The sequence below is a fragment of the Paroedura picta genome, chromosome 5, assembly GCF_049243985.1.
Source record: "Paroedura picta isolate Pp20150507F chromosome 5, Ppicta_v3.0, whole genome shotgun sequence".
NCBI classification, from domain to species: Eukaryota; Metazoa; Chordata; class Lepidosauria; order Squamata; family Gekkonidae; genus Paroedura; species Paroedura picta.
The window spans coordinates 21,525,781-21,536,879 of NC_135373.1; the positions used below are offsets into that span (position 1 = coordinate 21,525,781).

The following is an 11,099-nucleotide window of genomic DNA, read 5'->3' on the forward strand; positions in this document are numbered from 1 at the left end:
GGGAGCGAGTCCAGGTGGCCGCTCATCAGGAGACAGAGCTGGGTGTCATTCCAGTCCGAATTCTCAAACAAGCTGGGCAAGAGTGGACAAGATGTTGAACAGAGATAGGGAGAGGACCACACCCTGTGGCACTCCACAAAGCAGTTGGCAGTGCTGTGATAAATTCTCACTAATTGCAACCTTCTGTCCATGACCTGGGAGGAAGGAGACCCACCATCGTAAGGCTGTCCCCCGTATTTCCGAGTCAGCAAGGTGGTAAATGAAGAGCTCATGATCAACTATGTCAAACGCTGATGTGTAGTCTGCAGAACCGTCTTACTCCCTATGCCCCTTGCAGGGCACTCTGCTCTGTGAATACTAACAGGTTGTGATCCCCAACCCTCATGAGGTCCACCTGGCCCTGGCCTGGTGGAATAAACTCCCAGAAGAGCTACGGGCCCTGCTGGAACTAATGCAGTTGTGCAGAATCCACAGAGGTTCTAGATCGTGCGTTGAGCAGGGGGTTGGACTAGATGGCCTGTATGGCCCCTTCCAACTCTATGATTCTATGATTCTATGATTCTATGATTCTATGATTCTATGGTTGGCGTTACTATGGTGGCACCAATCCCCTTTATTCCCCAATAGAATCTGTGAGTTTCACCTGAAGGGTCAAGGCCCTTCCAGCGAGACTCAACCCAGTCATCGGCAAGGGATCGGGCCCCAAGGTGTCGACAATGGGCGGGTGTCAGTCCAGCACTCCCAATCCTTCGGGCACGATTCAATGCCAGCCTGTTGCCCGCTGCTGCTCTGCCATCTATCATTCTCCCCCGATTTGGTGGTTCTTCAGCCTGGACGAGATCGAGAGATGCCGGCTGGCCGGGATCCTCCTTTCGTGCATTGCCACGACCCTCGTGACGATCACGATTGCGACAGAATTCTGGGTCAAGCGCTTTGTCCGGGGGATCTTTGTTTTCCGGGGTCTGTGGATCGATTGCCAGATGGGGAGCTGTGCCCGTCCCGAAAAAGTTCATTGTAAGGGCAACGGACTCCGCCCCACTTTGTAAAAGGCTCAGGTATCGTTTCTGTAGCAAAGAGTCCCTGGAAGGCGAACGCAACGTTTTCAGAGTGGCAATTCCATTGCAGTTCGGGTGCTCTGAGAAAATATATTTCTCTGGTGAGCTTTGGAAGATTCGGTCAGTGGGGGAATCTGTGGAAGGCACCTATTGGCTAGTGACCCCACCTCTCACACACATACCTCAGACGCCCAGGGCTGTTTAAAGGATGGATTCATATATAGGGGGGGGGGAGGGATAGCGCTTCAAACAAATTAACAGGTAGACAAGCCTTCCTGGTGCTGTAGGGGAAAAACACCTAAAGCCACCATATGTAGAATCAGACCCTTGGTCCACCAATGTCCATATTGTCTACTCTGGCGATTGCTATTCAGGGTCTCAGGTAGAGGTCTTATGCCTCACCTATTACCTGGTCCTTTCAACTGGAGATTCCGGGATTTGAATCCAGGACCTTCTCCGTGAGTAGCAGATATTCGGCCTCTGAGCTACAGGCTCTCCCTTCGCAACGAACTAAGGGCTTAAACAGTAATCGACTTGCTAGTGTTACATATTTCAGTAAACTGTAATTTGGGGTTCTCTTATCATAGCTGAAGCCTGCTCATAAAACGCTATAGATTTCTTCACTACAATTTCCCAGTTTTGGACATCCCCCCCCCCCCCCCCCCGCAGAGATTATTTGCGTCTTCCCTGCTTTCCCACAAATCCTTGGCACCATCTGCTGGATATTCCCTGGAATTGCAAGGAAGAGACAGGATGACCTAAACTTGACCTACGATCTCTCTTTTATAAGTTCAGGGTTTTTTAGTCTTCCTACCTTCTGGGCATCTTTCCCATGTACCTGTTGGCCAGGTAGCTGAGAAACCCTTTGGCCTGCACATGATTTGAACACATGGAGGATGGGAGCAAACCAAGCATCTAGAATGGGGCAAACCAAGAGGTTAGACCAGGAATTCTCAACTGGGGGTCCACAGAAGCTCAAGAGGGGGTCCATCGCCTTTCCCCTCCTGCCTTAATGGACTCAGCCACATTAGGGAACCAACTGCTTCCACTGATCCCTCCCCCCTCCGAAGGGTTAGTGAGTCCTCCTGTGGTTTCTGCACCTGGGAGGGGGTGGAGCCTGCATGTCTCCTCCCACTTTAAACCACCTCCTGTCCCCCCCCCCTCCTCAGTCCTCCTCGGAGCCTGCCTGTTAATGCAGGTGGTGATGTCTCTTCCGGTGACTTCTGGGGGCGTGGCAGGGAGATGTGGCCAGCTGACTCCACTTCCGGGGTTCCTCAAAGGCTGACCAATTATTTCAGGGGCTCTTCCATGGTCAAAAGGCCTGAAAAGGTTGGTCCCGATCCTGAGCTGCAGTGCATTGCAGAATGTCTTATACAGACATGTGTAAGTCCTGTCAAGTCGTAATCAACTTGTGGCAAGGCAGGGACCGTGTTGCTGCTCTCATTAAACAGGGATTTCCCAGATTTTGGTCCCAATGATAAAGAGGGGAGGGGAAACACTGTGTTCAAATAGGTAAAGGTAAAGGTATCCCCTGTGCAAGCACCGAGTCATGTCTGACCCTTGGGGTGATGCCCTCCAGCGTTTTCATGGCAGACTCAATACGGGGTGGTTTGCCAGTGCCTTCCCCAGTCATTACCGTTTACCCCCCAGCAAGCTGGGTACTCATTTTACCAACCTCGGAAGGATGGAAGGCTGAGTCAACCTTGAGCCGGCTGCTGGGATTGAACTCCCAGCCTCATGGGCAGACAGCTTCAGACAGCATTTCTGCTGCCTTTCCACTCTGTGCCACAAGAGGCTCATTCTGTTCAAATAACCCACAACATTTCCAAGAGCTTTTCCACGGATTTGGCAAGGCATTGATAGGGTTGCCAACCTACAGGTGTTTGGGTGGAGGTCTCCCGGGATTACAACTGCTCTCCGGGTGGCAGGAAATGGCCGATTTAGAAGGTGGAAGCCCCTCCCCTTCCTCAACCCTGGCCTCCTCAAGCTCCACTCACAAAATCTCAAGGTATTTCTCAACCCAGAGGTGGCAATCTAATTCTTCAGCCTTCCAGTCAGTGGGGAGAGGGTTCCCTGGGGGTCAGCCACTTGGGAAACACATGTGCCGTGACACCCAAAGCAAGAGAAGACCTAGAATGAATTCTCGACAGCATGTTGGCAGAGTTGGAATATACAAAGAGATTTTATTCTGAAGAGAAACAACTACGTGTAGGAAGAAAGAGAGGAGAGACCTAACTATCTAGTTAGCTGTTGTCTGCAGGCTCTGTTCTGGAGTCATGCAGGGACAAAGTGGGCTCAAAAAGCAGGAAGGCTCCTGTGGAGCCAACTGGGACTCTGGAGGACATGCCTTTCTTTCCTATCTGTGCTAATTACACTTCTCCTCCAATGCCCCTTGCAGGGCACTCTTTATGTTCTGCTCAGTTATGCACACTGCAGGTCTTGCATGTTCCAAGCCAGCTCACCTGCCCTTTTTCCTTTCCAGTGTATGTGGTGGGCTCCATGCTTTTGATGTTGATCTCGGTGACGGCCTGCTACGGATCGGTGATCAGCGGGACGCTGTGTTTCACGCCCTTGCCACGTCTAAAAGCGATATCGTGGCCGTGGCTTGCAACCTCCCTATGCTTCGTCTCTGGTAAGATTTCCCTCTGATCCCCAAGATGACTATGGAGGACTGCCCCCTGCCTTTAAATTGACCCCCACCCATTTTTGTCTTTACTTTTTATTCCGAACAGAAACAAATAGGGGAGAAGAGAGCCAACCAGCTTGCTAGCTGTTGCTTGCAGTCATTCTTCAGTTGACCAACTGCTTTTCTCGAGGCAAACAGGGGGGAGTTATGCTCACAAAGCAGGAAGTCTCCTGTTGAGCCACTTGGGACACTGGAGGAGAGAATTTAGAAATCATCTATGCTAAATGTACATCTCCTACACTGCCCCCTGCAGGACACCCTTTCAATTTTATTCAGTCATGCAAACTGCAGGTTTTGCAAATTCCAACAGTGTAAACTCAGGTTATCTGTGATTAGACATTCCTGGGGATTTTAAAAATCGGATTACAGTTGTTAGTGTGTACAGTCTGGATTGCTAGGAAGGAAGGAAGGAAGGAAGGAAGGAAGGAAGGAAGGAAGGAAGGAAGGAAGGAAGGAAGGAAGGAAGGGAGGGAGGGAGGGAGGGAGGGAGGGAGGGAGGGAGGGAGGGGGCATTGTCTTTAAAAATCACCCTCTCTGAGGCTACTCCTGAAAAAAAGACGACCTCTGCCATCCTTCACTAGAGGAGCCGTAAAAGCACTTGGCATTGGGTCTGTCAACCAACTGGGAGCTGGTAGTGGTACCATTAAGATGGTAGTGTTTGATCTCTAGATCTCAGGGTGTTTATGAGTTCAGTACGTTGAAAGCATACACTCTTAGCCTAGCCTACCTCACAGGATGGTTGTGAGAATAAAATGAAGGAGAGGAGAATGATGGAAGCTGTCTTGAAATAAATAAATAAAATTAATTAAAGGATGTTAGAAAGGCTGAAACAGTGTTATAATAGTAATAAGACAGATTGAAAGCTCATTTCCCTTTGTGTTAGCGGAGTAAGTAACACAGCGAGGTTGCACAACCTGATTAAAGAGTAGAAAAAGATTTATTCAGGAATTAATATACTTGATGATGATAGTGCAGAGGAGGGACAGAGATAATAGCTGACTACATGCCTATGAGAGAGAGAGAGAGAGAGAGAGAGAGAGAGAGAGAGAGAGAGAGAGAGAGAGAGAGAGAGAGAGAGAGAGAGAGAATTGTGGCTTCCAAGAAGAAGCAGAAAATTGCCCCTAAGAGTAGCAATTTGGTGACAGACAAGGAATGACACTTAACAGGAGAGAAGGTCCTGTCCTCACTATCTTAGCTAACAGTCTTCTAGCTGCAAGATCTTCTTCTCTTCTTCCTTGTACACCAGACATTGCCTATTCCATCAGTCTGAATCAGCCATACACAGAATGCTAAGTTCATACCATGTTTATTAATAATGAATATAACAGGGGTCCCCAACATGGTATCCATGGGAGCCATGGTGCTTCCTGACACCTGTCTTCTTTCCCACTTTTAGAAAGTGCTTTTAGAGAGTGGGTGAGGCTTTTTTCCCAGCAGGGCTTCGGATCCACTCTGCAGATTTAAAAGCATCCTGTTCGACAGGGCTTCTGCCTGAAGTGCTGAAGCATTAAAAATTAGGCACGTATGTAGTCTTGATACCTGACGTGTCGTGGTTGGTTCCCTCTGCTGCAGCAGCCATTTCTAACCTGGCAAGCAGGGTTGGATTTTCTGCTCCTCCACGTGCAGTCATCTGGCTGACCTTGGGCTAGTCATAGCCCTGATAGCACTGTTCTTACCGAGCAATGATGTCAGGGCTTTTTCAGCCCCACCTACCTCACAGGGTGCCTGTTGTGGGGAGAGGAGAGGGAAGGCGATTGTCAGCTGATTTGAGACCCCTTCGGAGAGTGAAAACTGGGATATACAAACCAACTCTTCTTCTGTTGTATTTTGTATTTCTTTTAATGGATCTAACTGGTGTACCGCTCATTGTCGGAAACTGCTTCAAGCCCTCGTAGTTGAAGAGAAGAAGCCTAAAAAATTAACGAATGGATAAGGGCCAACCTACAAAGTGCTTTTTAAAGTGAGTTGGGCCCAGATTGTCAGATGTGGCCCATGCAGGCGTCATTTTTAAACCCTGCAGGGTCCAAATTTGGCTCAGGATTGCAGTGGAGAGAGGGGTCCTGTACAGTTGCCAGCCTCCAGGGGGTGGCTGGAGATCGGGGCTTATTAACAGATCGCCAGGCGACAGATATCAGTTCCCCCAGAGAAAACAGCTGCTTGGGAAGGTTAACTCTGTGGCCTTATACCCCATTGAAGTCCCTCCCCTTCACAATCTCTGCCCTCCTCAGGCTCTCCCCCCCCCCCCCCGCCAACCTCCCAGGTACTTCCCAACCCAGAGGTGGCATCCCTGGGGACCTGCACCCCCCCCACACACACACACTCCATTTTTTCCAAGCCAAAATGGCTCCAACCTAGTTTGGAACTCATGGCAGCAGCCTAATTCGTTGTCCTTGGCTCTTTTCCGTCAGGCCTCACGGGAGCCATGAGCCTGTTCAATTTCATGCGCAACGCAACCAGAGAGTCCGGTTCCTACCTCTCGTGGTCACTGGCTGCCGGGTGGTTAGCGGTGATTGTGGTTTTTGTGGCAGGTAGGAGATGCGGCGCTCAAAGGGGCGGGGAGGCGGCCTGCAGGAGGAGAGGGCCGAAATAGGCACCGAACCTGACTCAGCCTATAGGGCTTTCATGGGTGGATCGGCCTCCAGCGGGATCTGGAGGGAGGCAGGTAATCACTGTGGAGCGATCACCTCCTGGCCCACCCACCCACCTACTCCCCATTTTGCCGGCTTGCTTTTGGCCACTGACCACAGGAGCATCCCTGGGGAGGAGATTGGTCACCACTAGCAAGCAGCAGTGGGTAAACCTACAGTCAGCCACCACATTGTCAATATCAATTCTGATAGCTAACACACAGGTCCCAAGGATGCCAGGCTCCAGGTGGGGCCTGGAGATCTCCCCGGACTGCAGCTGGTCTCCCGATGGCAGAACCCCTGCAGGAAATGGCGGCTTTGGAGGGTGGACCCTCTAGCATGGCGCCCGGCTGAAGTCCCGCCCCTCCCCAGGCTCCGCCCCCTCCCTATCTCCAGCTGTTTCCCAACCTAGAGCTGGCGACTCTAGTAAAGCTGAGCACAAACACAATCCCGGTCAGGCTTGGCCATGAAAACTAGGGAAGACCATGGGGAGACTAAGGCCTAGTCTGCACACATAGCATAATGCACTTTCAATGTGCCTTGGCAGCTGGATTTTCCTGTGCAGAACAGGAAAATCTACTTCTAAAGTGCATTGAAAGTGCATTATGCTATGTGTGCAGACTAGGCCTAAGAGGGGAAGCCAGAGACAAGTCAGCAAGCAGTGGAGGGAGACAGTCAATCAAGCAGGCAAGGCCAAGCCATGTTAGGGATCCTCCAAGCAAGGTTGCCAGCTCTGGGTTTGGGTTCACCTGGAGATTTTAGTGATAGACCCTGAGTCCACCTTCCAGAGCAGCCTTTTTCTCCAGAGAAACTGATCTCTGTCACTTGGAGATGAATTGTAATCACAGGAGATTTCCAAGCACCACCTGAAGGCTGGCAACACTGTGCTCAAGGAATTACCCCACACACACACCAATAAAGGAAGAAATATGCATATGGGCCAGTGGTTCTCAACCTTCCTAATGCCGCGACCCTTGAATACAGTTCCTTATGTTGTGGTGACCCCCAACCGTAAAACGATGCAAGGGTTCTTTCACAGAAATTAAACCGAAACTGACCAATGGCGTGAAGATCCATGGTTCATGATTGTATATGAATTGTTTTTTTTTCCTGGGGTTTCTCAGTTCAGTTCTGCCTCTTGTCCCACCATGCCGATCTCACTCTTTCCCGCTGCCCCAGACAGATGAACACTCTATCTCGAACTACCCCGCAAGGCTGTTGTGTGGATGGCACCCCCCCAGGCCAAGCTGCTTGCCCTGCCATGACCCCTGTGAAAGGGTGACCCCCAAAGGGGTCCCGACCCCCAGGTTGAGAACCACTGATATAGGCCTTTTTCTGACTTAGCTGTGGTGAGGGAGGCCAGTTTCCCCCATCCAGGAAGCTGCCTGAACCACAACCCTACTTGTTAATTCATTAATTAGTCACATTAATTAGTCACACACCCTCCTTTGTGGCTCAGGGCGGTTTTCAGAGAACAAGAAATTGTGCGGCTGATACAAGAGGAGTTCGGTAGCTACATCCTCAGCATCCACAATAACAACCACCTCAACAACTGCAGCTTGAACATTTCTATCACAACCCAGCCGAGGACTCACATCTGGGTTACCCACAATAACACCAGCAGGCATTCCATAGAGGTGGCCTCTGATTTCAACTGAATGCTTGGCGGAAGAGCTCCATTTTGCAGGCACAGTAGAACTGTGCTAGCTCAGATTACGGCAGGCTGAGCGAGCGAGGCTTCTTGCCTCAGCCTGCAGGAGAAGATTCCTTACCAAAGAGTCAGTGAGATAGACAGGAACAACACCGACCCCTCACCTTGCTGATCTAATGCTGCCCCCTTTGAGGCTAGACCGAGTCTCCTAGGGACAACCCTCCTGCTCCTTCCACCCCCTCTCTCAATCTAGCCTGCCTGCAGCATTTGCTGGGTGCGTCTCTCCCCGTCCAGCTAGCTAGATTAGATTAGGGACTATCTTCTTACTTTGCCTGTCTAGAATGGGGTTCTCTAATAAATAGTTGTTATATTAGCGTAATAGCGTAATCAGAGTCTGTGCTTTCAGTAGCCAGCAATGCCAGGCTGCGTACTCTAGCTCAATTTACGGATATTGGCTGATTTTGCACTTACTTTGTTTTTTTTCCGGTGTGGATCCTGCTGAATCCAGATCGATTTCAACTCGGTCTTCCTCTCCCCCACCCCCAATTGAAACAGAAAGTGTTCTGCATGAGGTCAGGGAGGCTCAAAAGGGGAGGGGGGAGCCAAGCCCAGACGGAGCCTCTTTTTTTCTTTTCTTTTCTTGAAGGGGAGGATTGAAGACAACAGAGGAGGGAGAGAAAAAACCACAAGGCAAATCTCTACCCACAGAAGTTACTGCTTCTGCAGCTTCTGGGGAGAGAAAATTAGGACTTTCCCTTTAAGAAAAGCTTACAGCCTGGGCAGCCTTGGCCAATCAGGGCATCTCTACCACGGCAAATGTGACGCAGCCGGAGATCCACATGCTTTCTCAGTCCGATTCTGAAAATATTGAGGGTTATTTCCACTCCTAAATATTGAGGGTTAAGGCAGCGTGACTCCAGATCAATTCTGCTCGTTGCAGAGGGAAATTTTAAATCGCCCAAAATCAAAACGGAAATCTCATTCTATGTAGATGGCAGGGACTGGGATCGACCTGGGATTGGAATAAAAGCTCCGTGCAGCTTACACCATTGCAGACCCACACGATGCCCCTCCCCCCCCGCCCCCACAATATCCCTCACAAATAACTCTCTTTCTTTCTCTGCAGCCATTTGCTACTTCTGGGCTTCCCGATGGGAAAAAGAACTGCTCTCCGAAAATATGTGCACCAGCCGGACTCTTCTGACGCTGGCTGAGGAATGCAGGTTGATGGAGTCGGAAGATTCCATTCCAAGACACAGGAGCGGCATATCGGACACGTCTGTGTGAATTCACTTGGCCTGCTGCCCCCAAGTGGTGGGGGACACGCCCAAGCTCTGAACTTTGGGAATCAGGAGACCGATCACAAGGGAACATAGGCTGCAAGCCCGTTACCCTGAAGAACAGCAAACTTCACGTCATCCTGCATGGAAATAACGCTCACGCTTCCCCTTGGGAAGGCGTCTTCCATTTTCCCCATGAAGAAAGTGATAGATGCTGACTTTGGGTTACAATAATGCCATTTGGACATGGAGCAAAACAGGTCTCCAACCAGAGTAATGCAGAACACACCATACGTCAGAAATATTTCCTGTTTAAAAAGCCCTTCTTGTTCGTTGTTGCCCCTGTTAATAAACCTTTGTAATATTTATATGATGCATCCATTTGTTCTGGATCTCCAGAGAACAGAAGGATTGATACTGTCCTGGAACTCAGGATCAGGGTAGGGGATAAAAAAGTCAACCTGTGGTCCTCCAGATATCCATGGACTACAATTCCCATGAGCCCCTGCCAGCATTTGCTGGCAGGGGCTCATGGGAATTGTAGTCCATGGACATCTGGAGGACCACAGGCTGACTACCCCTGATCTAAGACAATCTGTAAAACAGAACTCAGATAATGAAATATCTTTAAAAGGATGGGGAAACTTAGTTAAAAACCTGGGTTGCTTTCTTCTGCTGTTTGCCCTACAGCCTTTATCAAGCTTTTTAGTGTTCAGAAACCCCTAACACATTCTTCAGACTTCGAGAAAGCCCAGAAGTGGTGGGATCGTGCAGAATATGATTGGTCCATCCAACCTGCTGAGTTACGGTCAAAGGTTACATGAAATGGTTAAATAGTTAATGGTTAAATGTTGAGTTTGCGTTGGGTTACAGTTAAATGTTAAATGGGTACACATTTCATGATGTCGAGACAATTCACGGAGTCTGATCCTGCTGTATATTGTACTGGTTCATACCGGAGCATATATATGTTACGGACCTATATTGTAATCTGGCCGGAACCGTATGGGAGGGCAGTATAAAAAGGCAAGCAAGCAAAGAGAGAGAGAGAGGGAGAGAGAGGCAGGCAGATATATTTTTAATTAATGTATTAAGTTGACTAAAGTTGAATGTGTCACTGAAACTGGAATGGGGGCGAACTCTGCAATGCCGCCCCCCTTCCTTTGGTGCCCTAAGCAATCGTTTATTTTGCTTAATGGCTAATCCAGGGCTGAAAGAGCATAGATCACTTTGGACAGATCAGGATTTTGAGTCAACTGCTGTAGTTGACATTGCAGCCCACACCGTTGCCAGCTGCGGGTTGAGAAACACCTGGAGATTTGGGGAGTGGAGTCTGAGAAGGTTGAGGAAGGGGGGGCTTCAGTGGGATATAACACTAGAGATCCTCTTTCAAAGCAGTCAGGCTGACCTTCATTCCTCATTGTTAATCTAAGTTATCTGTACAGCTTGTGCTGTTTCATGTGAACCGCCCTGAGCCTTCGGGGAGGGCAGTATACAAATATGACAAACGAACAAACAAATAAACCAACAAACAAACAAATAAAATCTCTGTTGCCTAGAGATGTTGTAATCCCAGGAGATCTCTGGCCACGATCTGGAGGTTGGCAACTGTAGCCAGCCACCAGCCTGTGCCCCAAACTTAAAACAAACATTTTGTAAAGTCAACGGCCAATGTTTAGTCTTGGGCAAATTTATGGATGATCAGTTCATGCACCAGCTGTCACCCCTGGAAAAGCCTTTTTGTCGAGACTTCTGGGAATTGTAGTCTGGGGACACGCGGAGAGCCGCCTACTGGCCGCT

At 49.5% G+C, this 11,099-nt stretch overlaps 1 protein-coding gene across 1 annotated transcript; it reads left to right on the plus strand.

The window, feature by feature from the left end:
* The first annotated feature begins 716 nt into the window (after positions 1–716).
* LOC143838853 (lens fiber membrane intrinsic protein-like) lies at positions 717–9,582 on the plus strand. Its single transcript, XM_077340763.1, has 4 exons — positions 717–1,014; positions 3,538–3,687; positions 6,150–6,269; positions 9,146–9,582. Exons 1-4 carry the CDS (start codon positions 717–719, stop codon positions 9,304–9,306), a joined length of 729 nt encoding a protein of 242 aa, XP_077196878.1. The 3' UTR covers positions 9,307–9,582.
* Positions 9,583–11,099: the final 1,517 nt, after the last annotated feature.

What these genes read in the sequence shown, in the direction of transcription:
- LOC143838853 (XM_077340763.1), top strand. Translation starts at nt 717, where the DNA reads ATGGGCGGGTGTCAGTCCAGCACTCCCAATCCTTCGGGCACGATTCAA. An exon ending in CTCCCTATGCTTCGTCTCTG is followed by an intron (nt 3,688 to 6,149) that starts GTAAGATTTCCC and finishes CTTTTCCGTCAG; the next exon opens with GCCTCACGGGAGCCATGAGC. An exon ending in GATTGTGGTTTTTGTGGCAG is followed by an intron (nt 6,270 to 9,145) that starts GTAGGAGATGCG and finishes CTTTCTCTGCAG; the next exon opens with CCATTTGCTACTTCTGGGCT.